The sequence below is a fragment of the Chinchilla lanigera genome, unplaced genomic scaffold (assembly GCF_000276665.1).
Source record: "Chinchilla lanigera isolate Chin_1 unplaced genomic scaffold, ChiLan1.0 scaffold00036, whole genome shotgun sequence".
NCBI lineage: Eukaryota > Metazoa > Chordata > Mammalia > Rodentia > Chinchillidae > Chinchilla > Chinchilla lanigera.
This window is the reverse complement of record NW_004955437.1, coordinates 1,739,426-1,766,722: the sequence shown is the minus strand read 5'-3', so window position 1 is coordinate 1,766,722 and position 27,297 is coordinate 1,739,426. Positions and strand designations below refer to the sequence as shown.

Genomic DNA, 27,297 nt, shown 5'->3' with positions numbered 1-27,297 from the left:
GGGCTCTGGGCCGGGGGTGGCCGGGGACACAGGAGCGGCGGCCGCGGAGCAGCGAGCAGCGCGGCGCGGAGCCTCGACGGCACCTCGCTGCATGGAACCGGGCTGCTGAGGGCAGTGGGCGCGGGACAGCGGCCGACCCTTCCCGGATCCCGGTGCCGAGCCTGCTTGCTGTCTCCCGGCAGCCTGCGGGCGTCCCCGGGTCCCTGGGACCTGGCCTTCTGGTCGCCCAGCCATGGAGCGGTGCAGCCGCTGCCGTCGCCTCCTCCTGCTCCTGCCTCTGGTGCTGGGGCTGAGCGCTGCCCGGGGCTGGGCAGGTAAGAGGAGCCGGGACGCTGCGGGCCGGTTGTCCGAGGCAACTTCAGCTCTAAGCAGCCGGGGCGGGGACCGCTGATGCCTGGGGCAGGAGTTTCTAGGAAGGGGACCTGGGTGTCTAGGTTGGAGGCAAGACCCTCGGCTCCCGAGAGCCGGAATACGCATCTCTCCCTCCTTGAAGAGACTGGAGAAGGGCAGGTGAGGCTTCTGGGAAGGGCAGGGACCACCACAGAGAGCCCTGAGCGGGGCTGGATGCTTGCCTGTGTCCTCGGAGAGACCCGAAGACGGCCAGGGCCAGTGTGCGCCAGGCTTAGCGCATGTTGCCTGTGAGGGAGGAGGGGTGGGCATCCCTGGGACGGAGCAGAGCCTCAGAAGCAGAGAAGGAAGGATGTCTCGATTGTCTGTCCCACCGGCAGGGAGGCCAGGGTCCCCTGCCCCCTCCCCGTGCCCTCGATGCTGCCACGCGGCTGGCTCTGGGGAGCTCTGGGGCCAGCTGCCAACAGGACGGCCGCTGGACAGGCCGGGATCAGGTGTCTGAGGCCGCAGCCAGCTCTCTGCATTCCTGCCCCGCCCCTCCCCCTCAGGCCAGTGGGCTCCCCTGGGACCCTGCTGTCCACAGCCCCGATCTTTCCTTTCCTTCCCTCACAGCACCCAGAAGTCCTGGTTCCTAAGAAAGGGGCTTTGATGTCAGAGCAGGCGGCTGAGGCAGCGCTCGGTCCTAGGCAGGCTGGAGTGAGCCCCTCGACTCTTGGGAACACTAGGGGCTGTTTTGTATATAACTTGACTATTCCTTTCTTCTGTGTTCTGGAGAGAAAATAGAATGGCAGCATAAAGGACTTAGATTAGATTACAGAAAGAACTTCCAAGCTCCGGGGAGTGGGGCTCAGGCGCAGTGGGTTGTTACTGATCTAGGAGCCTTTCTTAGGGGGAAAGAAGCCCCTGTCAAAGACGGCCAAGATGACTGTCCTTATTTTGGGCCTGAGCTAGTGGAGGGGGAACTCCAGGGAGATGGGTTACCATGGAATCCTGAGATTAGGGATGGGGCGTTTGGTGGCTCAGAGGTCCAGAGGTGTGGGCATTCGGTGCCAGCGGGGAGCTGCAGGGCAGATGAGCCCCAGGACGGGGTGGAGGGGGAGTTTGTGGCTTGTGGTGGGAAGAGGGTGCACAGGAGGGACTGTCCTCTCCCAGGCTGCGGAGGAAGGTGGGGGCCTCCGAGGTCTCCTTGGCCTGGGGTCTCTGTGAGTCTCTGTGTCTCTGTCTCGCTCACCTTGGTCTCTCAAAGCGGCCCTTGTGTGTTGATGTTTGCGGAGCTGCCACACGCAGGGGCCAGGCTCGGGCGGGGGCGGGGGGTGGCCCGTGGTTTCCCGGCCGCTGGACTCAAAGGGCCTTTTCTCTGCTGCCCGCCCCACCTCAACCACCCCACCCCGCTGCGCTCTCCCGATGGCTGTGGCCTCTGCCCTGCCCCACACTTCTCTGAACGTTTTGCTGGAACTCGCTTTGGGATTTTTCCAACCTGGAGCTGATGGTGTGAGACGTGTGTGACTCGGGGAGCAAGCCAGGGAGAGGCGACCTTCCGTCTTCTAGGGAGCCTGGGCCGGCAGTGAGGTCCGGGTAGAGCAGGCTGGCAGCCTGGCTCTGGGCTCTTTGGATCTCAGGTGGTGGGGGTGGCAGGGAGGGTTGAGATTCCAGGTGTGGGGAGCTTGCCCGGGTTTTGGGCAAGGACTCTGATGGGATCTACAGATGTGTGGCTCTGGGCCCTGGACCTGCTCCTGTTCGGCGTGGCAGCTTCAGCCCCCAACCCCGTCCCTAGCAAGGGGCAGGGCTCCCGGGACAGCTCTTCCCGGTGTCTCCTTCCTCAGCATGGGCCGTGTTGTCCCCACATCCCCGAATCAGGATGGGGAGCGGCTGGAAGCCCCCTCCCGTAGAGCTGGCTCCCTGCTCTCTCCCTGGTGGCCCCCCTGCCCCTCCTGTGCCCAAGATGATAGATCGCCCAGATGTTGTTTGTGCTGGAGACGGGACAGACGCCAGAAACAGAGACAGGAGATAATGGAAAGGGAATGGGAGGGACGGGAAAAGATGGGGAGACAGGAGGACGGACAGATGTGAGGGAAATGGAGGGAGAAAGAAGACACAGGACAGAACAGCGAGCAGGTGCAGAGACAGAAAGACCAGCAGACACAGAGCGAGGGAGACAAGATGCAGCCAGAGGCAAGCGGGGTATTAGGAAGTATTCGTAGAGACTCCTAGCTGGAGTGCCAGAGACAGGAGCAAAGGAGTGAGCGGGCCTGGCGTCCCGGACGGTGCAGGACAGCCCTCCCCGTCAGGTAGCTGTTTCTCATCCGCACAGAGGATAGTAAGGGGGTTGTGACTTTCGGCTCCCAGGGAATTTGAGCCTTAAGAAGCCAAGTTCTAGGTGACCGGCTCTTCTCTCAGGTGCGCCCCCTGTGGACGTGCTCCGGGCCCTGAGGTTCCCCTCCCTTCCTGACGGTGTCCGGAGGGCCAGAGGCATCTGTCCGGCTGATGTGGCCTACCGCGTGTCCCGGCCTGCCCAGCTCAGCGCACCCACCCGCCAGCTCTTCCCAGGTACGGAAGAGTCAGGATGGGGGCCCGGATGGGGCGGGGTCCGGGATCGCACCCGGAGGGAGGGGTTGTGTCTTTCTTTGCCTCTCACTCTGTGTGGTGTGTGTGTCTCTCTCTCTCGGGTACCAGGAGGCTTTCCCAAAGATTTCTCTCTGCTGACTGTTGTCCGGACCCGCCCTGGCCTCCAGGCGCCCCTCCTGACTCTCTACAGTGCCCAGGGTGTCCAGCAGCTGGGCCTGGAGCTCGGCCGACCTGTCCGCTTCCTGTACGAGGACCAAACCGGGCGGCCTCAGCCCCCGGCTCAGCCGGTGTTCCGCGGCCTCAGCCTTGCGGACGGCAAGTGAGTCGGTTGGCTTCTCTGGCTGCCTGGCCCACACTCTCAGGAGAAAGGGCCCCAAGATCCCCAGCCCCTAACCTGGGAAACCCTGAGACCTTTTAACCATGTAACACATATGCCCCGTCCAGATGCCAGTCACGCCGGGCCGGAGCTGGGCTTTGGAGTTGTTTCCTCATTTCGTATATAGCACTAGGCTCTCCCATGGGCAGATTCCTTAACTTTTTTGAGCTTCATTTTCTAGGTTTGTAAGATAGGTATGATAGGATAGAATCATGACAGTCAAATGCTCGGTGCCTGGGCCTGTAAGTGCGCAGTGTGCGGTAGCTGCCGTTTTACTGGCTTCAGCTCTTCCATCAGCCGCTCCCGACCCTGTTGATGTCCCCCTTCCAGTCCGTCACTTGAACCTGTCCCTGCCCGCAACCAGGTGGCACCGCGTGGCTGTGGCTGTGAAGGGCCAGTCTGTCACCCTCATCATTGACTGCAAGAAGCGAGTCACCCGGCCTCTTCCCCGAAGTGCTCGTCCGGTGCTGGACACCCGCGGAGTGGTCATCTTTGGGGCCCGCATCCTGGATGAAGAAGTCTTTGAGGTAAGCAGCCCAGTGTGAGAAAGGAGCGATTTCTGGTGCTGTATCTTGTGCCCAGTCTGCCTGTGGCTTCTTCACTCCATCTTCCTATGCCCCGGGCCTTCATTTCTTCTCTTAGGGATTTTTATTTCTAGTTCCCATTTTAAGGGCTAATTTTTTCTGTGAGAGAGCCGGATGCCCATGTATCTAGATGGACTGTCCACAGCCACTTCGCTGTCATTCAGTCTTCATCTGTCCCCCTATCTCTTCAACCGATGTATTCACCCACCGGCTCATCCGCCAGTCACCCACCGATCCACTTGTGCACACTCTTCGTATCTCCACCCATCACCCACCACTCAGCACTCACACAACTACTCCCCTACCCATGCATTTAGGCTTTGTCTACCCACTTGGCCATCCTTCCCTGACTCAACCAATCCCCCCTTCAAACTACCCACTTATCCATCAATCTGTCCATCCTCTTCAACCTATCCATCCGTCTATTCACTCAGCCATCCGCCCACCCTCTCCATCTATACACGCATGCCTCCATTTACCCAGCCAACCACCTGCACTTCTATGCATTCACCCACCCATTTCCTCTCGCACCTGCTCCCGTGAGCCATTCATTTACACATGTATTACATTCCATCCATCTATCTGCCCACCAGTCTGCATCCGTCTGCTCTGTGCCTTCCATTCATTTACGCACCAGTCTACCGTTCCATTCATTCATTCACTAACCATCAACACCCCCATTCAGCCACACACTTGCACCCCCACTCACTCATCCACCCGTCCAGCCACCCACTTATCCATTCTTCTATCCATTCTACCCAACCAGTCAGCATTTTCTAAACACCTGATGACCAGGACAATAACATAAGGTCTCTATCACCCCAAGGAATTCCCAGTTTGCCTTTGGAGATGAGACACTGTCCCCCCAGTGCAGTGTAAGGCAGGTGCCTAAGCATCAAGTGTGGACCCAGGTAAAGGGCACTGGGATTGAGATGAAGGCTCTCCTGCATTTCTAGTGGTCCTGAGAATTCCCGTCATCACTGCCATGGTGAGGCCAGGGAAGCTAAGGCTGGGCCTCTGTCTTCAGAAACCCTTGTGAAAAGGCCTCTGCAGCACCACGGGGCCAGGGAGTAGGTGAAGTGTTGAACTTGAAATCAGAAGGCCTGGGGCTGGGGATTTAGCTCAGCGGCACAGCGCCTGCCTGGCAAATGCAAGGTCAAGAGTTCAATTCCCGGTACCAGAAAAAAACAAAAAACAAAAAAAAAGAAATCAGAAGGCCTGAGTTCTAGTCCTCACGCTGCTGCTCCACATGGCCTTGGGCCAGTAATCTGATTCGGAATGGAGTGAGTCTAAAAATGGGTAAAAAGGTCCTTGTTCTACTGACTTTCCAGGGGTCATGAAGGTCCCGTGAGATCCTTTGATCCTCAAGAGTGCTGGGCACACAGAGGGCTGGCAGAGACCTTCCTGCTACACAGCTCCACCTGGGATGGGTCCCAGACTCAGTCCCTCTGAATCGCTGTCCCTCCCTCATCCATTTCCTTCCTCGTGTCTCGGCAGGGCGATGTCCAGGAGCTTGTCGTCGTTCCTGGAGTCCAAGCCGCCTATGAGTCCTGCGAACAGAAGGACCTGGAGTGTGAGGGGAGCCGGAGGGAGAGACCGCAGAGCAGACAGTCCCACCGGGCCCAGAGGTCTCCGAAGCAGCAACCACCACGGCTTCACAGGCCACAGAACCAGGAGCCCCGGCCACAGGTGAGGGAGTTGGGCAAACTCACCGCGGCAGCGCACTCCGGGGAGGGCGGACACCCAGGCCTCTCCCCAGGGCCCTGCGTCCCGAGCTCCCACCCTGCCGTGGCTCCCCTTCTCCTCTCCTTAGCTCCTCTCCCCACCCACACCTCCCTCCCCTCCCGCCCCCTCCCAGTCCTCATTCCTCAACCTTTTTATTTTCATTTAAAAATAAAAAGTTGTTATGCAGACCTTGTGGCTGGGAGCTGTGTTCCCTGCTTGTGTCTCATCCTCTGCCAGTCTTCCTGGATCTGTGTCCCGTCCCTTTCTTGAATTAAGAGATTGGGTGACAGTGGGGCGGGTGAGCCTCGAGCCTCGGGGAGGAGGTGGGGGAGCAGAGGGGGGGAGAAGCGAGAAAGAAACTGGGAAGGGAAGAGCCAGGAGGAGGAGGGGAGGGCAGCAGCGGAGGGACCCCATCTGCGGAAGTGTGGGTGCCCCTTCTATGCGGAGGTGGGAAGGGAGACTGAATGGGGGGCCTGGGGGGTTAGGGTGACAGAGAAGAGCTTGGGTTGTGGTCTGAAGTCTGAAGGGTCAATCTCTTAATCACGCCTGCTTCTGTCCCATGCGTGGGACCCACTTTCTTCTTCCCTCCTCTCCCCACCCCACCTTACCTCAACCTCTCCTTTATCCTCAATTCTCTTTTCCCTTTGCCCTCCTGTTTCCCGACCCCCACACCACCTCTCCGGCTCCCTTCCCCCCCCTCCAATCATCCCCCCTTCCTGCCTATCCACCCCCCCCCCCCAGTCCCAGCCCTCTGAGTCTCTTTACTATGACTACGAGCCTCCCTACTACGATGAGATGACCACGGGGACAACCCCTGATTATCAGGTAAACTTGAGGGACTCCTGCATGCCCCCCTTCCTCCCCCATTCCCCTCTCCTAGGCCATCTTCCTTCCCTCGCCAGTTTCTGGGGAGAGACACCCTGTGTTTAGATTTTGAAGGTTTGCTTACCGCCCCTCCCCTGTCTCTCTGCTGCAGCGGCCTCAGAGCCCCAACCATGGGGCTCCCCCTCCCCCCGGGGGGCTTCGGACCCCTCCCCGAAAGTCTAACCCACCTGCCAAGAGGTCAGCGGCCCGGCAGGCGCCCCCCTCACCAGGCCGGAAGCCCTCTGGCTCAGCACACAGCCAGCCTCCCCCCTCCCGACCAGTTCGGCAGGCCGCTCCCCCAACTGCCCGGGCCCCCCCCAGGACCAGAGGCAGCGGTTACCGGCAGGTAGAGCTGGGGCATCCAGATCTCTGCCCCCGAAACTAGATTTCGGAGATTCACTCTCCTCTGTCCCCCTTCCGAAGGGGCTGCAAGATCTGAGATTTCCCCCAACCCCCAGCGCAGAGACACTGCCCTGCGAGGGGCGGGACAGGGCTGCTTTGCCTCCCCGCCTGCTCACCTCTCGCCTTCTTCTCCGCCCCTGCTCCTCCTCCCTCCCTCTCCTTGGGGTTAGTACCCCAGCCCCGGTGAAGAGGAAGGAGTCCCGGAGTCAAGCCCCTTGCCACTCCCTGAGGAGGTAACTGCACCCACCCTCGTCCCAGCAGGGGCAGTGGGCATCTGAGACCCCTTGCCCCATGTCATCTGATGAACCGGTCCCATCTCTGGCTGGAGGGCTCCTTGTGCCATCCGTGTGGCCTTGTGTCTCCTGGTCCCTTCATACCTAGGGGTCTGCGTGTCTGTCTAAGTACGGCTGTTCCCTTTGCTGTCCACGCCGCCTGTGTGATGCTTTGATTCCCGAGTAGCTTCTTCTCAGCGTTGGTGTCAGCCCGGCTCATTCTCTGTTCGTGTTTCCCTTCCGGGATCCACTTCCTGCCGGTGCTGTCAGTTGTTTTTTCTCCCTGTCTCTCACCCTGTCTCTTTTCATCCCTCTCCGTCTCACACTCCCGGACTGCTTGTCTCTGTTGTGTCCATGGACTGTCCACTTTGCATCCAGCCCTCCAGCCACCCTTCTTGTCAGTCACCATCTTTTCCCACCAGGTCCATTTTCTGGACATTTCCCCCCATTCTTGGCCTTTGATGGTCATCCTCTTTCTGTACAACCACTGCCCTTACTCTTCCCGGGGAGGAAATTTCCACTCCCGGTTACCCTCGGGATCTTTTGGGCTAGAAGGTATCGAATGCGGGGGGGTTCGAGCATAACCTCCTGTCAGTCCTAACGCCCCCGTCCACCCCTTCTCCCTCCCCATCCCCGGGAAGGAGCAGACAGATCTCCAGGTCCCCCCCACAGCCGACAGGTTCCTGGCAGAGGAATATGGGGAGGGTGGCACAGACTCCCCAGCAGGGCTCTACGATTACACCTATGGCTATGGGGATGATTATCGTGAGGAGACGGAGCTTGGCCCTGCCCTCTCTGCGGAGACAACCCACTCAGGAGCCGTAAGTGAAGGGCGCTCTTCTTCCGTTCTTGACCGTCAGTGGGAGCTACAAGAATTGCTTCCTGTTGTTTTTCGTCATTCTTGGCCGTGAGCTACTTCCCGTTGGTGCTGGGTTGCCGTTTTCTGTGTACACAAGGCGTCTATGTTGCTTGGAAAGATTACTTTCTGCCTTCCTTTGCCCAGTGTCTCACCCTGTGTCTCCTTGTGGATCCTTTGGCCTGTGGCACTTGAGATTTTCTTTGAATTCTATGGCCACTGTCTGTCTTTCCTGGCCACATCCTGTCTAAATCAAGCTGGATTTCATAAAGCTTTTGGTCAATAAGCAACTACCGTGTGTCTGTTTTCAGTCTGTTTCCATCAGTTCTTCTTGATCAAAAGACTTTCTCGTCCACGTTGCTGCCAAATGACCTAACTCCCTCTGTCACCTTTTCTAACCCACAGGCCACTTCTTATCTGTCTCTTCCCGTCTTCTCTAGCCATGGCATCCATCTTGGTGACGGTCTCAGGTTGGACTGGAAGAGATTTATTATTTGTGCTGTGACTCTAGTTTGTCATACTGTCTTGTGACAGTTTCCTTTGACAAGCAGACACTTCCTGCGTCTCAGATTATCCAAATCATAAAGTTTCCGTTCTGGACCTAGATATTTATCATGGCTATTTCCTGTCTCTTCTAGCCTTGATGTTTGTGTTTTTTCCTGAAATAATTTCTTTTCATTGTCATAATTCCGTTAATGGGAGTCATTCTTAATCTGTTCTGTGAGTCTTTCTCCTCTCTTGGTCATGGTAGCCATGTTGTTGTTGAAAGTCCACTTCCTGGATCCTCTTTTCTTGGCTGCTTCCTGTCTGCCTAACCACTTCCTGTTTGTCTGGGTTGTTTTCTAGCCGTCTTGGCTGTGTTTAATTTTTCTTGGCCCTGGCGTCGTTCTTGCTTCCAAGCATGTGTCCCTTGTTTCGTGTCCCTTGGTAGTTTCTCGTGTCTTAAACGCTCCCTGTCAGTTGGAATATTTCCTGTCTACTCCACTTCATCTTTTGCCATGCAATGATGGCTGCCTCTTCTACCCTGCTCCTTCATCCCACACCTCCCTTCTCTAACACTGCCAGCCTTAACCCTCCGCTGCCTTTCCTTTATGCTGCTACCTGGGGCTTTAGGGTTGATCTGGGATTTGGGAGAGGCGGGAACCCATCGTTGCTATTTGGGCAGGGTGGAGGTGGAGCGGGTATTCTCAAGATCTTTGCTGGGACAGTTGGAGGAGGTGGTGTTACATGTCTTCCATTCTCCCTGTCCTTAGCTTGGTTCTGGGCCTGGAGCCTGGAGTAGACATCTGAGTGGAAGTATGGAAGCGGGAAGGGGGCTTGGGTGGAGGATAAAGGAGAGTCAGAGGAAGCAGAGAGCATCTCTACTGAGAAAGGAATGAGGCTCTGCTCTGTGCCTTGGATAAATGAGCCCAAAAGCTGTATTTTTCCAAAAGCCGATTCTGAGGCCTGAGTTTAGAATACCAGTGGGATTGCTCCCCAGATCTACTTAAGGTTTGGATGCTAAGTCTTGGGGGGTGGGCGGGTATTTAATTTGTGAACCCTTTGAAATTCTAAGTAAAATTCTATGTGTCAGCAGACGTACTTTTTATTTTCTAGAGAAAGACTCCTAGCTTTCATCATATTCTTGTATAGGTCCATACGCTACCCTCATCCTCAAATAAAAATCTTGCCATCATCTCAGAGATTCTTATTTGATGGCTGGAGTAAGGGTGAGGAAGCGGATGGTTTCTTAGAGTTCTGAGGGTTCCTGGGGTGAGAGGGAACATGGCGGACAGTGTGAGGTCCTCCAGGAGGGGGTTTGGGAAGGTTGGGGTTGGAAGTCCCACAGACAGAAAGAAGTCATCAAGGAGACTGAGCTGTATTTGCGGAGGTGTGGCTGAAGACCAGCCGCGTTTTGAGGGGAGCCCTGAGGTCTTTTTGGCAGGCGTGGGAAGTCTGTGAGAGGGGTTTTTGAAAAGAGCTAGAAAGTTTGTAAGCAGGGTCAGGGAGGTTTCTGAAGGCCCCGAGAATGAAGATTGGAATTGGGATGGGGTGGTCCTGCTGTTCGGCTGCTCATGGGCCCCGCTGGGGGTTACATGTGTGTCTCCTTCAGGTTGCCCATGGACCCCGGGGGCTGAAGGGTGAGAAGGGAGAGCCGGCAGTGCTGGAACCTGTGAGTTACATCCGTCGCTGAGCTGAGGGAGGTGGGAAAAAGGTAGGAAAGCAGGGATGGGGTTCTGCAGCCCCTGACTGTTAACCTCTAACTCCACAGGGTATGCTTGTGGAGGGACCCCCTGGCCCAGAAGGCCCTGCGGTGAGTGCAGCTGTGACCTTAGCCTCCACTTTTTGCTGGAGGACTTCCTGGAGGCTCTTCTCCGCTTTACCTGAATATGGCCGGGCCTCCCTCCCAGAAGTCCAGAGAGGAGTCCAATCCAAGCTCTCGTGTTCCCAGGTCCCTTCTGTAGACAACATCTCTTTTCTGTCTGATGTCCACACCTAACTCCCTGTTCTTTTGTTCCTCAGGGGTTGGCTGGACCCCCTGGGATCCAGGGGAACCCAGGCCCGGTTGGAGACCCTGGAGAGAGGGTAAGGCAGTGTTCTGTGGGAGGGGGGATGGAAGGAGGGCAGTTGTAAAGGAGCCATTTGTTCCCAGGGGGTTACCGTGCAATAATTTCTTATTGGCTGACGGATTGAATGGGTGGTCGTACTCCCCTGGTACCCAGAAAGGGGGTGTACTCTGGCTGGGAAGTGGAGTAGCCTGCTCTCTCACCCGCCCTTTTCCTCCATGGGGTGGGGGGCTCAGGGAAGACCTAGGGAAGTCTACATTTATTCAAAACGATGCCAAGGCCCTAGCATCCTCTTACTGAAATAAAGTTGCCCATGCGTTCTCATTCTTCCCCATTCCAGGGCCCCCCTGGCCGAGCAGGGCTCCCTGGATCCGACGGGGCCCCTGGCCCTCCCGGCACCTCCCTCATGCTCCCAGTGAGTTGTCTTCTGAGCTTTGGAGCGGCTGACGGGGAAAGCAGGGATTGTATTGGGCTCCCACGAACCAGCAAGGCAGCAAAGCTCGGGGGGAGGTTCTGAAGAGCGTCCACCCAAAGAGAGTTTTTGTAGTTGTTGTTTTGTTTTGAGAGTGATCTATGGGGAGGGAGGATTCGGGTTCACTGATGACCTAGAACCAGACACGTTCTTCTAGAACCCAGCTTGGACCCTCTAGAACCAGGCAGGAAGTCCTCTGTTTCAAGGCGGGTCTAGAACCAAAGGCACCTTCTGGGAGGAGGAGGTTGGAGGAGGACAGGAGTTGAGCTTCTGCAAACCCCTCAGCAGCCATATGGAGCTCACAGAAGATGCCAGAGGAGGGGCATGGGGTGTCCTAGAACTTGGGGGATGGGGCAGAAATGCCCCAGAGGGAGGAAGCCTCTGGCTGGGAAGGTCCCATGGATTTCCTGGATGTGAACCTGGACCTGTTCTTCCTGGCCCTCAGTTCCGGTTTGGTAGCAGTGGGGGTGACAAGGGCCCTGTGGTGGCAGCGCAGGAGGCTCAGGCCCAGGCGATTCTGCAGCAGGCACGGGTGAGCAGGGCTGGAGGCGGTCCTGGCGGAGGGAGGGAGGGTGCTGGGAAGGGGCTGCAAGGCTGGGCCGCGGTGAAAGGAGAGCGGGGAAGGTCTGGGTGGTGTGGGCCTGAGAGGGAGGTTGGGGAGGATGTAAGTCATGGAGGGTGAATTTGGGTTCTTCTGAGGTTTGCCAGCTGCCTGCTTCTCAGCTCTGCCGTTCCCTTGCTCTCCTAGCTGGCGCTGCGTGGACCCCCAGGCCCGATGGGATACACAGGCCGTCCTGGACCCTTGGTAAGCGAGCGAGTGTTAGAGTGTCCTTTATTTGTGTGTTGAGGTATGGATATTTCTGGAAAGGAACCATGTTGGAAGGTGTTTTGCTTCTTTGGGGAAGGGCTTTGAAGTCACTCTTGGGACTGTCCTTCAACATGGCCACCTTCTCTTCTCTTTCACAGGGGCAGCCTGGGAGCCCTGGCTTGAAAGGAGAATCAGGAGACCTAGGACCTCAGGTAATGGTCCTCATCCGATGCCCGGCCCATTGGCCCTCCCATCTATGTCCATTAACCCTTTTCCCATCTCTGTCCTCACCAGGGCCCCAGAGGACCTCAGGGTCTCGCAGGCCCTCCCGGCAAGGCTGGGCGGAGGGTGAGTACCCAGGGCGGGGACGGGTGCTGGTGGGGACAGGGCTTGGAGCCTGGAGACTCTACTTGCTCTGACACCGCCCTTGCACCTCCAGGGCCGAGCCGGTGCTGACGGAGCCCGAGGGATGCCGGGAGAACCTGGAGTGAAGGTAGCAGGCATGGACCTCTCTGCCACCCGTAGTTCAGGACTCCCTAGCTCTCCATGTGCCCCCAGGATGCAGCCTCTCCCCACTCAGGACATAGTAGGGAGCGGTGGCTAGGAAGTACCCTCACTCTGGCTGTCCTCTTCCTCCTAGGGTGATCGAGGCTTTGATGGTCTCCCAGGTCTACCTGGGGAGAAGGGACATAGGGTAAGTATACTGGGGGTAGGTTGGCTTGTGATGGGGAGATATCTGTGCAGGACAGGTGGGATCTCTGTGTGAAGAGTCTGGGAGCCCAGCAGAAGCCCCTGAATGCAATCAGCTCACTAATTAAAGGGGGTTTGGTGTCTGCAAGTGTTGAGGGTTCTAAGGCTCCTCTGAATTCTTCCCCCGTTTTTCAGGGTGACACGGGTGCCCAGGGCCTTCCTGGGCCCCCCGGTGAGGACGGAGAGCGGGTAAGTGTGGTGGCAAGGGCAGGGGCTGGGGACAGAAGTCTAGGAGGCAAGGCCGCTCGCTGTACTCTGTCCTCCTCCTCCTCCAGGGAGACGACGGGGAGATCGGGCCTCGGGGGCTGCCTGGAGAGTCGGTGAGCGTCTGGGGATCAGGCTGGGCCGGGTGGGGGGCTCTGGGGAAGCCAGGGCAGGGACTTGTGCGCAAAAGGGATTTGTCCTTTCTCACTCATTTATGCTGTCTCCTCTCCCAACCTTGAATGCAGGGACCTCGAGGACTCCTTGGTCCCAAAGGCCCCCCTGGCATCCCTGGGCCCCCGGTGAGTGGCGCCCTGACTTCCAGCCCTGACCTCACTCCGACTTCCCTGCCTCTGCGCCCTTCCTAACTGCCCCCGGCCCCCTGTGTGCGCTCCTACTCTGGTGCCACCTGTCCCTGCTCCGGCTGTCACCCCCCAGGAGCACCTGGAGGGCCTTGTGGCTCAGCGCACCCAGGGCTCTGAGCACAGCCAGAGCAAAACAAGAACCCTCAGGAAAAACAAAACGGAAAGCCTCCAAGCCGCGGCCCCACAGCCCACAGGCCCACGCCTGCCCGCCCGGGCCGCTGTGCTTGCCTAGGTTTGGGATGAATTGGCAGTGTGGTTGATGATTGCTTGCCTCGTCCACCCTCGGGAACGGCCGGGCCTCTCTGAAACCACAGGTCCCTCCGGGCCCATGCCACCTTCCGGCCTGCTCACGCCCTTCTCGTGTTTCAGGGAGTCCGAGGCATGGATGGACCCCAGGGTCCCAAAGGAAGCTTGGTGAGTGGCGGGTGTGGAGGCCTAGCTTTAAGCCCCAGGCGCCCGCCGGGTCCTGCTCACCACCTTTGACCCCGGCCTGCTTCCTGCGCCTGCTGCCTTGGCTGCCTCTGCAGCTCCCGGCGCTTTTTGTTCTGTCCGCGTCTCCTTCCCACTCCGACCTGGCTGCCTGTTTCTAGGGCCCTCAGGGAGAGCCAGGACCTCCCGGACAGCAGGGCACTCCTGGGACCCAGGTGAGTGGCCCTCCGCGCCCTCTCTGACCATGGTGACGTCCCCTGGCTTCACAGTGGGTCAGACTCCGGGTGGGGACCAGAAGTCGAGGGTCTGCAGGCCGCTTGCTCATGTTCCAAATGGGACCGCCGAGGGTGGCTGGAGAGAACAGGCCGGGCTGTGCGGCCCCCGTGACTTCTCCCTCCCTGTGTGCAGGGTCTCCCCGGGCCTCAGGGTGCCATCGGCCCTCACGGTGAGAAGGTGAGTGGCTGTGTGACCTGGAGGGCGGGGGTTCATGGGATGGGTGAGAGGGCATGAACTTATCTAGGCAGCCTTAGCTGTGTTAAGGGAGCGCCACCCACCCCAAATCTGCTCATTTCCCTGCAGGGTCCTCGCGGGAAGCCGGGGCTCCCTGGCATGCCTGGCGCAGATGGACTCCCGGTGAGTAGGCCCCGCTTTGAACCGGGTCTCCCGTGGCGCCTTCAGTGACCATGACCTGGCAGTCCCTGTGCTGGAAGTCCCGGCGGTGCCCCGGGTCTGCTGGCCTTGTGAGCTCACCGGGGAGTCTGGGCTGGAAGCAGTGGAGGGAGAGGGGCAGGGAAGTGACGGGACCAGCAGTCACACCACGCATCTCCCACCCGTAGGGTCACCCGGGGAAGGAAGGTCCTCCTGGAACCAAAGGAAACCAGGTGAGATCCTCCACGCCTCCTTTTACCTCCCGAAGGGCCTCTGTACTGACTATGCTCCTCCAGGGTCTTGGGATCTCCTGTCCTCACCGTCGTGTGACTGACATATTCTCAGTCCTGTCCTGTCACCCGGCCCACTGTCTGGCGCTGTTGCAGTATTCCCATTTCTCTTGCCTCCTGGTCGCCCAACAGTGCCACCCTGAGGACCCTTAATAAGTGCCTCTCTTTTTTCTTGCAGGGTCCGTCTGGACCTCAGGGTCCTTTAGGATACCCGGGACCTCGAGGTGTCAAGGTAACTGGCTGCGGGGGAGCGAGCTGGGGCCTTGGGAGCCTGGTCCTTCCAGCCCAGCCCCACCCTCTGATGGGTCCTATCTACTCTCCCCGCTTCTAGGGTGTGGATGGCATCCGGGGTCTGAAGGGTCACAAAGGTGAAAAGGTGAGCACCGTGGCCCCAGCTTCCTGACACCCTGCCCTGCTCGCCTCCTGCCCTTAGCCTGCTCCACACGGTGCTCCGCCCCGAAATCCACCTTCCCGCTGGCCTTCTCCGAAAACCCCCACTCTGACTCCCCAGCCCTCTCCCACCCCGCCGGCTGTGCTCTCACCTCCATCTTTCTCAGGGTGAGGACGGCTTCCCCGGGTTCAAAGGTGACATAGGCGTGAAGGGTGACAGGGTGAGTAGAGGCCCCCACACTGGTCCCTCACTCCACACCCTAATGATCCTGCTCCCTGCGGCCTCCAGGCGCCAGCCTGTTCCTTGAGACCCTGAGCTCCCAACTCCAAGGCTGTGGCCCCTTTAGAGCCCGGTCCCTGCGGTGTTTCCACATCACGTTCTCTGCCTTCCTGGCCCCCAGTCCCACTCTTCCTACCCCGGAGGGGGGGTGGTTCCCTGGTTCGTGGTAGCTTTTGGGCCCCCACCAACCCTACTGGAGTCCAGATCTCCCCCAGTCCCTGACATTCACCTCCCTGACACTCCCAGGGTGAGGTTGGAGTTCCTGGTTCCCGGGGAGAAGATGGTCCCGAGGGGCCGAAGGGACGCACTGGACCCACGGGAGACCCTGGGCCTCCCGGGCTCCTGGGCGAGAAGGTGATGGGGATGACCCAGGGTTCCTGGGATGTGGATGGCAGCGGCCTGGACACTGGGCAGGGTGGGCCTGGGGATGCCAAGGATAGAAATGGACAGGGTTTGGCCGTGCACTGGCCGTGTGTGTGGCTGATGGGTTGCTGGTGGGTTGGGAGAATGCAGGAGAAGTCAAGAAAATTCCTTCTCATGATGAACTGGCCTGGACCATCAAGAAGGAGGGGCTGCGTGGGGAGCAGTGGGGCGGCATACCGCCTGAGCAAAGGGCGGGGCCGGTGAGAGCCCCGGTCTTGGGGGATGCTGGGAAAGATGGAGCTCAGGTGAACGGTGGGCGTTTGCTATATCACAGTGACCCTGACTTTAGCAGCCTGGCCTGAAGACAGAAGGGAGACACTAGATTGGGGAAAATCCACTCGCAGGAAGAGAGATCATGAAAGTCAAGTAGCCTGTGGGTGGCGGATGAGGGGCCAGGGGCTGGGGCTTGGGGGCGAGCATCGCTGCTGGGGGCTCGCCCTCATCTCCAGAGATGCAGGGCATTTATGGCTCCTCTTCCCCTTCCACAGGGCAAGCTGGGCGTTCCTGGCCTGCCTGGTTACCCTGGACGCCAGGGTCCCAAGGTGATGTGATGCCCTGTTTGTATCCCTCCCCCTTTCCCCTCCTTGTCCCTGAGTCCAGGAAACACAGAGTGGGCTATCCTGGATAACTGAGGTGGCTCCCACTCTACAGATGTGAAAGTAGAGGCCCGGCGGGTAGCAGGGTTTGTCTGAGGCCACATAATTATTGGCAAGCCCGGGGACCCTCGCTGTTGGCAGCATGGCTTCTCCCGGTCCCCGCTGGCCCTTCCTGAGCCCCCTGTCCTTTCCCCACTGCTCATCCCCTCTTCTCCCCCTCCCCAGGGGTCCCTGGGATTTCCTGGCTTCCCCGGAGCCAGTGGAGAGAAAGGAGCCCGGGTAAGCTGGGGAGGGAGAGGGTTTGGGAGCGGGGTGGCAGGTGTGGGAGGGGGACCTGGGGGCGTCGCACCCGTGTGACATTCTCTGCTGTCCCCACCAGGGCCTGTCTGGGAAGGCGGGACCTCGGGGCGAGCGAGGCCCCACGGTGAGTGCGGGGGGAGGGAAACGGGCTCTGGAGCTCCGCGGGGAGCGCACGGGTGTTTCTGACCACTGTCCCCTGCTCTTCCCAGGGCCCACGGGGCCAGCGGGGACCCCGAGGAGCCACCGGCAAGTCTGGAGCTAAGGTCAGTGTCCTCTGTGGGCTCCACGGCCCTCGCTCGCCCACGGAGCGCCAGCCCCTCCTCTTCCCTCCCCACCCAGGGCCTGGCGGGGAAGCAGCTCCTTCATTGCCTGACTCTGTTTCCCCCCAGGGAACATCCGGAGGTGACGGCCCCCACGGGCCGCCCGGAGAGAGGGTGAGTGTGGCTTGAGCATCCCGTGGCCTGCTGCTCTGCGGCTGGGAGCCGTGTTCCCCTGCCAGCGCCGTCCTGCCTTCTCCCGACGCTGCCGCTCTCTGTCTCTAGGGCCTCCCTGGACCCCAGGGCCCCAATGGATTTCCCGGCCCCAAAGGCCCCCCGGTAAGCTGGCTGCTGATGCGGACCCACCTCGGTCCCCGAGGCCTTCTTTCCCGTACCCCTGCCCAGCCTAGGGTTCGCCTGACCTCTGAACCCCTTCCAGGGACCCCCTGGGAAGGACGGGCTGCCCGGACACCCAGGCCAGAGAGGAGAAGTGGTAAGCGATGCCTAGGTGGTCCGGTCCCAGGCGGCCCCCACGCCCCAGAGCTGCCTGGGAGGCGTGGGGCTCCTGGCAGAGTGAGCAGGTCCTGGCGCTGCTCCTACCCAGCGGGGCGGGGCGACCCTCCAGGAGCCTTGGGTCAGCCCCCTCTCTACCTGCTCTGATCCTCTCTCCTCTCTCAGGGCTTCCAAGGGAAGACGGGCCCTCCCGGCCCCCCTGGCGTGGTGGGACCCCAGGTAGGTCTGCCCGCAGGAGAAAATGGAAGCCAGATCTGGAGTTAGTCTGTCTGTCCTCTCCTCCCAGTCACGCATCCCAGGCCCTGGTTTGCCTGCCGGGACCCCGGGGGATGGGATTTGGGGCCGGGTTCTGAGCCTCAGTTGCGCCCCGCGGCTTTGCTCACTTGTGGGGAGGCAGTTCCCCAACAGCGACACAAGGTGGCGCAGTTACTCCACACCGGGGAAGGCAAAGCGAAGCGCCGCCCGTAGAGCCCCAAGAACGTCCTGATTGCTGCTGGGCAGGAGGAAGGGGCTCTAGAGGGGTATTTTAGGGCGCCAGGGTGGGCTCTTTGGGCAGACAATGGGATGAAGGGGCTGATCATGGGAACTCTGCCCCTTTTCCAGGGAGCAGCAGGAGAAAGCGGTCCCATGGGGGAGAGAGGTCACCCAGGTCCCCCAGGACCTCCTGGAGAGCAGGGACTGCCTGGCACAGCGGGAAAAGAAGGAACAAAGGTCAGTGAGGGACCAGCAGAGGGGAGCTTGGGGGCTGGGGGGATGGGTGATGGGATCTGCAGGGACCAGAGGTTTCTTTGCCCAATTTAGCTCATCACCCCTCCTTTCCTTTTAGGGTGACCCCGGCCCCCCTGGGGCTCCAGGGAAAGATGGTCCAGCTGGCTTGAGGGGCTTCCCAGGGGAGAGAGGTCTCCCCGGCACTGCTGTGAGTGTGGCCCCAGAACCACCTGCCTGTCACAAGTCACCCTGCATGCTGACCCCACCCCGCATCTCCCTGAGCCCGGCTTCCTCCATGACCCTCATCCTTCCCAGCATGTGTCCAAGCACCCTGTTCCTCCTGGACCCCTCGAGTGTCCCGCCTTCCTGTCCCTCCTTCCTGTCTCACCTGTTGGCCCAAACCTGTGCTTCGTAGGGCGGACCTGGTTTGAAGGGGAATGAAGGCCCAGCTGGCCCTCCGGGCCCTGCAGTGAGTCTGGGGTCCTGAGGGACCTGGGGAGGCGGGTGGGTGAGACCAGATGAGGACCAGTATCTGACGGGACCACGGGACTGGGCCGAGGGAATCTAGGGTCATCCAGAATGCACCCGACTTTCAGGACTTCTCCTGGCCAGGGGTCCTCTGGTTTGGGGGGGCTGGGTTCCCCTTCCTGGGGGCCTGACTCAGTCTCCTCATTTAGGGCTCCCCTGGAGAACGAGGTGCAGCAGGATCAGGGGGACCCATTGGTCCCCCCGGGCGCCCAGGCCCGCAGGGTCCGCCAGGAGCAGCAGGCGAGAAAGGCGTCCCGGTGAGTGTGGAGGGCTCTGGCGGGGGTCCGTGTGTGCAGGGGTGCTGGCTGTGGAGTCCCCCTGCGGGGTGTTTGAGGGTGAGGTCACCTCCAGGCCACCACTCCTTTCTTCATTCCCCTCAGGGCGAGAAGGGTCCTATTGGTCCCACTGGCCGCGATGGGGTGCAGGGTCCTGTGGGACTTCCTGGCCCTGCTGGACCCCCTGGCGTGGCTGGAGAGGATGGCGACAAGGTGAGGGAACCCACAGACCGGCCTATCTCCCCTCCCGGTGAAGCGGCTGACGTGGGCATGACTTCCGCCTCCCTGACCTGGCTCTGGCTCCCCTACCGTGTCCTTTCCCTGACATCTCCTCTGCCTTTGCCCCCAGGGTGAGGTGGGAGACCCTGGACAGAAGGGCACCAAAGGGAACAAGGGCGAACATGTAAGTGCCCATGACCTGCCCTGTGTGCGTGTGTGTGTCTGTGTGTGTGTGTGTGTGTGTGTGCGCGCGCGCGGGCATGCACACTGTGGAGATCTGACCCAGGGCCATTGAGCACTCTACCTTAACCGAGCCTCCTCCCCAGCCCAAGACACTGACCTTTGACCTCCTGGCCTTTGACCTCATTCCTTCCTGTTTCCTCTTCCTGTACTGGAGTCTCTGTTCTTTCTCCCCCAGGGCCCTCCTGGACCTCCTGGACCCATTGGTCCTGTGGGGCAACCTGGAGCAGCGGTGAGTGCTCCTCTGTCCCCACCTGAGTCCCCAGAGGTCTCTGATCTGCCTTGGTCCCCCTCTGCCCTTCGGGCTGGGCCTGGGAATGGGAGCTCTGGGTCCCATGCCCACTGTATGAGGGGTTTGTGGATAGAGAACACCCGACCTATCTGTGTCCTTGTCCCTGTCCCTCATCCAGGGAGCTGATGGGGAGCCTGGAGCTCGGGGGCCCCAGGGACACTTTGGAGCCAAAGGTGATGAAGGAACAAGAGGCTTCAATGGATCCCCAGGACCCATTGGTCTACAGGTGAGTTGGGGGCTGGGGACAGGGACTGAGGGGTAGGGTCAGCAGGGGCTGGTGCTCGCCCGGGAGGCCTGCCTACAGCCGGCTGGGGGGGCAGCAGGGCCCCAGGGAGGGATCTATGGGGCTGGGTCTGCGCGGGCCACGCCTTGGGTGGGGTGGTCAGCTGTGTCTGTGCTTTGAACTCCTGCGCAGGGCTTGCCAGGCCCCTCCGGGGAGAAGGGAGAAACAGGTGATGTGGGTCCCATGGTGAGTGTGACCCCCAGGGAGCCCCGCCTTCCTTGGACTAGTCACCCCGTCCAGCCAGCCCCCAGCCCAGCGCCCCGCTGAGACCTCACTGTGTACGCTGGGCCCTGGCCCGCGCCCTGTCCCGCCCCATGCCCAGGACCTGTGCTTGCCCAGCCCCACGTCCGTGCTCCACCTTGGAGCCCCTCTTGTGCCCCGTGCCCGTCTCTGATACATCTCTTCCCTCCCAGGGACCTCCTGGCCCCCCAGGACCACGCGGCCCGGCCGGACCCAACGGCGCCGATGTGAGTCTCCTCGGCCTCCTGCCCCGGGTCCCTGCTCTCTTGCCCCCGACCTTGGGCCTCGCTTACCCTCGGGCTCTGCCGGGCAGTGACTCCTCTCTCCCTTCCCTTTTCAGGGCCCGCAAGGTCCCCCCGGAGGTGTTGGGAACCTGGGGCCCCCTGGAGAGAAGGTAACTGAGAAGGGGTAGATGGACCGGTCCTTGGGGTGGGGGTAAGGGTTGGAATTCTGCCCACTTTATTTGGGGGTACAGAAAATAAGATGTGGGGAGGGCTGGGACTGAAAAACAGGAAGATTTGACCCCAGTCAATGTTTTTTTTTTTTTTAGGGGGAGCCAGGAGAACCAGGGTCTCCAGGGGTCCAGGGCGAGCCAGGCGTCAAGGTAAGTGAACCTCCGAGGCCTGGATCCCCGGTCTGTCACCCCAGCCTTCTGTGCCCCCTCTGAGCTGGAGCGGTGCATTCCTGGCCCGGGCGCCTGCGCCAGCCTGGCCCGGAGGCAGCCCGCGCTGTCCTGTCCTTGGAGGGCAGAGGGGCCCCATCCTGCTTTCCCTCTGCTGGCCGTGCTGCTCCTCCTGACTTTCGGGGGCGTCGCACTGTCACTGAGGGGACAAAGGGAGGCTGAAAGCAGGGGTTGCGGCCCTGGACTTGAGAGCCCCTGGAGACCATCTGCACCTCCGCTCCTTCTGCAGGGACCACGTGGGGAGCGCGGGGAGAAAGGAGAGTCGGGGCAGGCGGGAGAGGCCGGGCCGCCCGGCCCCAAAGGCCCCACGGGCGACGATGGCCCCAAAGGCAACCCTGTGAGTGTGTGTGGGGGTGCGAGAAGAGGGCTGTATGAGAAGACTGGGAATACGTGCGTGTGCGTGCGTGCATGCATGTGTGCATGTGTGTGTGTGTGCGTGTGTGCGTGCATGTGTGTGTGTGTGTGTGTGTGAAGCCTAGGAGTGCAGGGCACCCCAGGACTGGGGAGATGCTGGGAGGGAAGTCCCGGGAGGGAATGGGGCCTCCTGGGAGGGGGACTTGGGGTCCCAGGATGCAGACGGAAAGTGCAGAATGGCCTGAGGTCAGCACCCGGAGAGTCTGGGGCCCGCAGGGTGTGTGGGTGGGGGAGGCGCCCAGGGGACCTCTCCTGAGCGGGGTGCCTGTGGGGAGAGTGAGGCACGTGCCAGGCGTCTGCGTTGGCTCTGGGTGGCTTAGTCTGCTGCGATTCTGACCCTTGCTTTCGCCCTGGCTTAGGGTCCTGTCGGTTTCCCTGGGGACCCCGGCCCTCCCGGAGAAGTCGGCCCTAGGGTGAGTCTCCCCGGGAGTGGAGTGGCTGGGGCGTCTATGGAGGGGCTTGGTGCTGCTGAGGGACTCAGGTACCAGGAAGCTGGGCGGGCAGAGGGGCAGGTGGATGGCAGTTTGGGGGTGCGGCCAGCCAGGTTGGGAGCTGCCCCTGACCTTGCTTCCATTCCTGCAGGGCCAAGATGGTGCTAAGGGCGACCGAGGAGAGGACGGCGAGCCAGGCCAGCCTGTGAGTGACCAGTGACCCCTCCACCGAGCTTGAGGCTTCACACCCCTCTTCTGTGCTCCCGAGAACGGGCTCCCTGGCTGGAGGCTGCTCATTCACCCCAATTCCTCCCTCCCTAGGGATCCCCTGGTCCCACTGGGGAGAACGGGCCGCCTGGACCACTGGGGAAGCGGGTGAGTGAGCTGGGTGCTGGGCCCTTGGCGGCAGCCCTGGGACAACGGCGGGTGATGGGCAGGGAGGCACCTGGCGTCTGGGTTGTCCTTGGTGGGGTACACGTGCGCAGGAGCAGACATGTACCCTTGTTCTGTGCACCTTGTGTGTCTCTGCTCCGGGATTTGGTCTACATGCTCTTGCCAGCCGTGGGAGCACCTACTGACCAATCAGGATGGACTTCGGCGGAAGGGCTGGATTTTCTAGAGGTCCCTGCTGGGCCGGGGCTTAAGCTCTGAGTTGCTGGGACAGGAAGTGGGCCATGAGGTGGGAAGCGGGCGTGAGGCTCTCCACCAAATGTACAGAACTACTCAGTATTCCAGCAGCTGGGGCGGCGGTACCCGTTCTTACGGTCTGTGACTTGGCCCTGTGCGTTTGTGCCCGTGTCTGTGCATGTGTGAGTGTGTGCACACGCATGTGTGCGTGAGCGTGTGTACAAGAGGGCAGAGTTCAGCCTGGCTGCCCATGGCCTCACCTCCTCCCTGCCCCCACCCCCAGGGTCCTGCTGGCACACCCGGCCCCGAGGGGCGACAGGGCGAGAAGGGAGCCAAGGTGAGAGAGGCCGCCCCGTGCCGGAACAGTCCCCTGCCTCCTCCGCAGATTCCTCTGTCTCCGGGTGCCCGCCCCATGGCCACCTCTCCCTTTTGAGCCCTTTTGGGGACCGGGTTCTGCTCCTGCTCCTGCTCCAGGGTCTCCCTCCTTCCTGTCTCACCCTTTCCATCTTGAGCCCCCCTGTATCCCCTCCTCTGCTCTTTTGGACGCATGTTTTGTGTTTCAGGGGGATCCTGGTGCTGTGGGCGCCCCAGGGAAGACAGGCCCTGTGGGTCCCGCGGGCCCAGCTGGAAAACCTGGCCCTGATGGGCTGAGGGGGCTCCCGGGCTCAGTGGTGAGTTGTGGGGTACAGGGCGGGGTGAAGGACCAAGGGAGGGGCAGAGCGTGGGATGTTCCTCCTGACCTGGGGTCTCTCTACCCTGTAGGGGCAGCAAGGCCGTCCTGGAGCCACAGGCCAGGCCGGGCCGCCGGGTCCTGTGGTGAGTGACGGATTGGGCGGTGTCAGCACCCTGGGGCGGTGGGGCAGCGAGCTGAAGCTGTGGAGGGCGTGGGAGGCCATGGGGAGGACTCGCTCCCACCTCCCTCCGGAGAGAGTGACTTCCTATCTCCCCGCAGGGACCCCCAGGGCTTCCTGGCCTCCGGGGTGATGCAGGAGCCAAAGGGGAGAAGGTAAGCGACGGACAGACATGTGGCTGGGGTCTCTCCCACCGCCCTCACCCTCTGGACCCTATGGGGATGCTGCCTCAGCCCCAGCACCCAGTCCTTGGGGAGCCTCACTCATGGGGACAGTTCACAGCTGCTGCTGCCGCCCCAAGCCCCATACCCTGCCCTTCTCTGTCTTCTTGGCCTTTTTTTTTGGTTGGGGATTAGCCTTGTGGCCTCACACATGTGAAACATGCGCTCGCTCTGTCGCCGAGCCAGGTCCCCGCCCCTTGGCCGTGCTTCCCCATCCAAGTGACTCTCCCTGCATCCTGGTGACCACTGTCCCCTTCCCCAGGGCCACCCAGGTCTCATTGGACTGATTGGCCCCCCTGGAGAGCAAGGAGAGAAGGGTGACCGGGGACTTCCTGGCCCTCAGGGCTCCGCTGGACAGAAGGGAGAGACGGTGGGTCGAGGGCGTGGTCCTGGGAAGCCTGGGGGATAAGGATGGGGATCGTGGTGGGGTGGGTTCGGGGCTCAGCTGTGGGGTGGGGGGTGCGTGCTCTGGAGGGGTGGGGAGGAGGGCCCAGCTGACCTAGGCCCCCGTGCATCTTAGGGTATCCCAGGAGCATCTGGCCCCATCGGTCCTGGAGGGCCTCCCGGCCTCCCTGTGAGTATCCTACTGGTCCTCTTCCAAGTCCCCCAAACCCTGCTGTCCCATAACCTCGCAGTGACCTCCATTCAACTGCAGCCTGGCAGACAGGGGTCAGGGCCCTCCAGGGTTTCCTTCCCTGTGTTCCAGGGTCTCCAAATGCCCCCTGTTCCTCGTGCCCCTGCTGCGGTACCCAGGGCCCTGTGGACCTACGACCTTGCTCTCCATTCCTCTGGGTCTTGGCCTCCCCATGTGACCATTCTTTTGTTCCTCATTTCACAGGGACCTGCTGGCCCCAAAGGAGCCAAAGGAGCCACAGTGAGTGACCCCGTCGGCCCTGACCTTTGCTCCCCCAGCTGGACTTGACCCCACCTCTCAGGGCCATCCTCCCCCTGCCCCTAGCTCCTCACTGCCAGCCAGGAGACTCATGTGACCCCTCTGTGACCGTGACCTCACGCTTGACCTCTTGACCCCACCCTGACCTTTAATCCGTTGTCAGGGCCCAGCTGGACCTAAGGGAGAGAAGGGCGTCCAGGGCCCCCCAGGACACCCGGTGAGTTCCGAGGCCGAGCCTGCCCTTCTGGCTTCCCTCCCTGTCAGTCTCCGCTCTACCTTCCCAGCAACCTCATCTCACCTCTCCATCTCTCCACCCAGGGCCCTCCGGGCGAGGTGATCCAGCCGCTGCCCATCCAGATGCCCAAGAAGACGCGCCGCTCCGTGGACGGAAGCCGTCTGACACAGGAAGACGAGGCCGTGCCGACTGGGGGCGCCCCGGGCAGTGCTGGGGGACTGGAGGAGATCTTCGGCTCACTTGACTCCCTGCGGGAGGAGATCGAGCAGATGAGGCGGCCAACGGGGACCCAGGACAGCCCCGCTCGCACCTGCCAGGACCTGAAGCTCTGCCACCCGGAGCTGCCCGATGGTGAGAGCCGAGCTCAGGGCCGGGCACTGAGGCAGCGGAAAGGATGCTGGGCGGCCAGGGCAGGGGCTGGGCTGCGGTGAGGGCCGAGGGGCTCGGAGCGGGGACTCCAAATCACCCAGCGCGGAGGGACTTCAGCATCCGGGTAGCTGACGCGGTCCTGCAGGGCCCTCCTGCCCTTTGCAGCTGCATGTCCAGAAGTGATAAACACACATGTACACTTGCACTTGGGCTCACACCAGGCCACACGCGGTACCGGTATGAGGATGTCACACTCCTCCACTCAGACAAGCCTGGCGTTGCTGTTGGGGGCCGGGGGTCAGCCGTCAGGGCCCAGCAGCAGGGGATGGGGACCCTGAGCAGGGTGCAAGGGCTGTGGAGGGAAGGTCGGGGTACCGAGGGTGCCGTGGGGAGGGCTGGGGGCTTCGGGGTGGGAGGGAGGAGCAAAGACCATCCTGGAGTGCAGACCACAGCGGCCCTGACCTCCCGGCCCTTCACGACAGGAGAGTACTGGGTGGACCCCAACCAGGGCTGCGCCCGGGACGCCTTCCGGGTTTTCTGCAACTTTACAGCGGGAGGGGAGACGTGTGTGACACCCAGGGATGACGTCACCCAGGTGAGAGGTGGCCTCCGACTGCCGACCCTGTCCGTAGCACCATCCCCTCAGGGCCTGGCGGAGTGTGGGGGGATTGCTCCCACACTTTTCCTTCTCACCCGCCCTAGGATGCGCTCTGTCCCTTCCCTTGAAATCTCAGGACAGACGCTCGCCCCCTGGCTCCCACCCAGCCTGTGCTGGAGACCTGGCTCAGTGGCCGGCTCTGTAGCTGCTCTGCAGGCGGTCGGTGACGCCCACCCCCGCACGTGTCTCTTTCCAGTTCTCTTACGTGGACTCGGAGGGCTCCCCGGTCGGTGTGGTCCAGCTCACCTTCCTGCGCTTGCTCAGCGTCTCGGCGCACCAGGACGTCTCTTACCCCTGCTCTAAAGCGGCCCTCGACAGTCCCCTGAGACTACGGGGAGCCAATGAGGACGAGCTGAGCCCGGAGACCAGCCCCTACGTCAAGGAGTTCCGAGAGGGCTGCCAGGTGGGAGCTGGGAAGCTGGGCGGGAGGGGGATCCCAGCAGCAGGCTGCAGGAAGGAGCTGGGGGGCCCTTTGGGCAGGGCGCGGGGGCAGCCGCGAGGAGCCAGCTTCCAGAGGGAGGTGGAGTGAGGAAGGGGTGCGGGGGCCAGGCTCCTGTGAGCTGCCTGGGTGGGGATCGCCTGGGGCACCTCCGTCACACAGACCCAGACTCACAGGGGACACGTGGACGCCCCCAGTCTGTACGTCCTGAGTCACCTGGGTGGGGTCAAGGTACTCAGAGAGGAGTCAAGCCTGGGGCCGGGTTGGGGCTGCTCATTCTGGTGCTCATTCTGGCCTTTTCTGTCTCCCCTGCAAGACACAGCACGGCCGGACGGTGCTGGAGGTGCGCACCCCAGTGGTGGAGCAGCTGCCGGTGCTGGATGCCTCCTTCTCAGACCTGGGGGCCCCCCCGAGGCGAGGAGGGGTGCTGCTGGGCCCTGTCTGCTTCATGGGCTAGGACCTTCTCGTCGGACCTGCCCGTTGCCCCCAGGCCCACCTGGAATCACACAGCATCGGCTCTGCGTCACTTCCTTCCCGGGGCTCCTCACCATCGGGGCCTTGCGCCGGGACACTGAGAGCCCCCCAGTCAGGGGCGGTCAGGGGAGGGGCGATGCTGGGTGCTGGGGATGCCCCAGGGGAGGGTGGCATCAGTGGCTCCCGGCCCTCCCAGCTGGAGCCTGTGACCCGTTAGAGAGCTGAGACCCTTATTTAAAACTCACCTGCCAATCACCCCAAACAAGTGGAAGAGAAGAGAAAGGACACTGTGTATTTTGTATTTAAAAGTAATTATATTAATTATTTAAAGAGTGGAAAACACTATAACAAAAAGGATAAAGAGAGAAATGCCAACGGAAGTCCCCGATGTTGGAGACAGGCTCTCTGAGGGTGGGCCGCACCCCGACTTCGCCTCAGGGCCTTCCTCAGGGACTGTGTGTGTGGGGGTGGCTGGGTGAACCCCACCTCCCTCACACCCCCCAGTAGCACCCACTGTGAACGCTGGAACACACGGTCTCCTCAGGGCTCTGGCTCTCCCCTGGGTGGGGCTCCCTCACCCCGACCTGCCAGGGGTTGGCTCCCTGCCCTGACGCCTGCTGTCCTGTGTCACTTGGTCTGGGTCTGGCAGGACCTGGCTGCTACTTGAGGACCCGGTTATGCTCCCAGAGAAGACATGGAGTAGAGGGGCCTGCGTTCAGCAGATTCTTAAATACTGAGCTTCTTCCGTATCGGCTGGTAAATCTCTGTGGCCCTGAGCTCCTGAAGCGTCTCATTGTCATCCTGGTCATATCGGCCGTCCTCTGGACCCCTTCCCCGATCCTGCAATTAAAGGGTTAATGTGTGGCCCGAGGATGGAAGAGGACACCAGCAACCTGCCTAGCCGCCAGCCTTGTGTCCTGCTGACTGATGGTTAAATAATGTGATTGTCTGCTCCCGGG

The 27,297-nt window shown here is 61.1% G+C and overlaps 1 protein-coding gene across 7 annotated transcripts in view; it reads left to right on the top strand.

Annotated features, from left to right (window-relative positions):
• Nucleotides 1-27,297, top strand: part of Col11a2 (collagen, type XI, alpha 2) — a 27,662-nt gene extending 365 nt beyond the window's left edge. For 2 of the 7 annotated variants that reach the window (XM_013517087.1, XM_013517089.1), the window contains exons 2-67: nucleotides 183-314; nucleotides 2,746-2,895; nucleotides 3,022-3,232; nucleotides 3,654-3,816; nucleotides 5,371-5,562; nucleotides 6,340-6,423; nucleotides 7,035-7,097; nucleotides 7,778-7,957; nucleotides 10,085-10,144; nucleotides 10,244-10,285; nucleotides 10,495-10,557; nucleotides 10,879-10,953; nucleotides 11,456-11,542; nucleotides 11,759-11,815; nucleotides 11,977-12,030; nucleotides 12,113-12,166; nucleotides 12,258-12,311; nucleotides 12,459-12,512; nucleotides 12,704-12,757; nucleotides 12,844-12,888; nucleotides 13,018-13,071; nucleotides 13,504-13,548; nucleotides 13,725-13,778; nucleotides 13,972-14,016; nucleotides 14,143-14,196; nucleotides 14,400-14,444; nucleotides 14,680-14,733; nucleotides 14,833-14,877; nucleotides 15,059-15,112; nucleotides 15,418-15,525; nucleotides 16,083-16,136; nucleotides 16,416-16,469; nucleotides 16,570-16,614; nucleotides 16,700-16,753; nucleotides 16,880-16,924; nucleotides 17,033-17,086; nucleotides 17,187-17,240; nucleotides 17,426-17,479; nucleotides 17,864-17,971; nucleotides 18,087-18,176; nucleotides 18,384-18,437; nucleotides 18,646-18,753; nucleotides 18,877-18,984; nucleotides 19,121-19,174; nucleotides 19,409-19,462; nucleotides 19,641-19,748; nucleotides 19,938-19,991; nucleotides 20,219-20,272; nucleotides 20,386-20,439; nucleotides 20,596-20,649; nucleotides 20,957-21,064; nucleotides 21,501-21,554; nucleotides 21,724-21,777; nucleotides 21,894-21,947; nucleotides 22,483-22,536; nucleotides 22,763-22,870; nucleotides 22,962-23,015; nucleotides 23,152-23,205; nucleotides 23,534-23,641; nucleotides 23,792-23,845; nucleotides 24,110-24,145; nucleotides 24,327-24,380; nucleotides 24,482-24,749; nucleotides 25,250-25,362; nucleotides 25,622-25,828; nucleotides 26,181-27,297. In XM_013517087.1, the coding sequence (XP_013372541.1) occupies nucleotides 233-314; nucleotides 2,746-2,895; nucleotides 3,022-3,232; nucleotides 3,654-3,816; nucleotides 5,371-5,562; nucleotides 6,340-6,423; nucleotides 7,035-7,097; nucleotides 7,778-7,957; nucleotides 10,085-10,144; nucleotides 10,244-10,285; nucleotides 10,495-10,557; nucleotides 10,879-10,953; nucleotides 11,456-11,542; nucleotides 11,759-11,815; nucleotides 11,977-12,030; nucleotides 12,113-12,166; nucleotides 12,258-12,311; nucleotides 12,459-12,512; nucleotides 12,704-12,757; nucleotides 12,844-12,888; nucleotides 13,018-13,071; nucleotides 13,504-13,548; nucleotides 13,725-13,778; nucleotides 13,972-14,016; nucleotides 14,143-14,196; nucleotides 14,400-14,444; nucleotides 14,680-14,733; nucleotides 14,833-14,877; nucleotides 15,059-15,112; nucleotides 15,418-15,525; nucleotides 16,083-16,136; nucleotides 16,416-16,469; nucleotides 16,570-16,614; nucleotides 16,700-16,753; nucleotides 16,880-16,924; nucleotides 17,033-17,086; nucleotides 17,187-17,240; nucleotides 17,426-17,479; nucleotides 17,864-17,971; nucleotides 18,087-18,176; nucleotides 18,384-18,437; nucleotides 18,646-18,753; nucleotides 18,877-18,984; nucleotides 19,121-19,174; nucleotides 19,409-19,462; nucleotides 19,641-19,748; nucleotides 19,938-19,991; nucleotides 20,219-20,272; nucleotides 20,386-20,439; nucleotides 20,596-20,649; nucleotides 20,957-21,064; nucleotides 21,501-21,554; nucleotides 21,724-21,777; nucleotides 21,894-21,947; nucleotides 22,483-22,536; nucleotides 22,763-22,870; nucleotides 22,962-23,015; nucleotides 23,152-23,205; nucleotides 23,534-23,641; nucleotides 23,792-23,845; nucleotides 24,110-24,145; nucleotides 24,327-24,380; nucleotides 24,482-24,749; nucleotides 25,250-25,362; nucleotides 25,622-25,828; nucleotides 26,181-26,321 (5,217 nt within the window). In that variant the 5' untranslated portion in view covers nucleotides 183-232 and the 3' untranslated portion in view covers nucleotides 26,322-27,297. Of the gene's footprint in view, nucleotides 1-11; nucleotides 315-2,745; nucleotides 2,896-3,021; nucleotides 3,233-3,653; nucleotides 3,817-5,370; nucleotides 5,563-6,339; nucleotides 6,424-6,574; nucleotides 6,809-7,034; nucleotides 7,098-7,777; nucleotides 7,958-10,084; nucleotides 10,145-10,243; nucleotides 10,286-10,494; nucleotides 10,558-10,878; nucleotides 10,954-11,455; nucleotides 11,543-11,758; nucleotides 11,816-11,976; nucleotides 12,031-12,112; nucleotides 12,167-12,257; nucleotides 12,312-12,458; nucleotides 12,513-12,703; nucleotides 12,758-12,843; nucleotides 12,889-13,017; nucleotides 13,072-13,503; nucleotides 13,549-13,724; nucleotides 13,779-13,971; nucleotides 14,017-14,142; nucleotides 14,197-14,399; nucleotides 14,445-14,679; nucleotides 14,734-14,832; nucleotides 14,878-15,058; nucleotides 15,113-15,417; nucleotides 15,526-16,082; nucleotides 16,137-16,415; nucleotides 16,470-16,569; nucleotides 16,615-16,699; nucleotides 16,754-16,879; nucleotides 16,925-17,032; nucleotides 17,087-17,186; nucleotides 17,241-17,425; nucleotides 17,480-17,863; nucleotides 17,972-18,086; nucleotides 18,177-18,383; nucleotides 18,438-18,645; nucleotides 18,754-18,876; nucleotides 18,985-19,120; nucleotides 19,175-19,408; nucleotides 19,463-19,640; nucleotides 19,749-19,937; nucleotides 19,992-20,218; nucleotides 20,273-20,385; nucleotides 20,440-20,595; nucleotides 20,650-20,956; nucleotides 21,065-21,500; nucleotides 21,555-21,723; nucleotides 21,778-21,893; nucleotides 21,948-22,482; nucleotides 22,537-22,762; nucleotides 22,871-22,961; nucleotides 23,016-23,151; nucleotides 23,206-23,533; nucleotides 23,642-23,791; nucleotides 23,846-24,109; nucleotides 24,146-24,326; nucleotides 24,381-24,481; nucleotides 24,750-25,249; nucleotides 25,363-25,621; nucleotides 25,829-26,180 lie in introns of those variants that run through there. The other 5 variants (XM_013517090.1, XM_013517092.1, XM_013517091.1 and 2 more) reach the window with 5 other exon arrangements.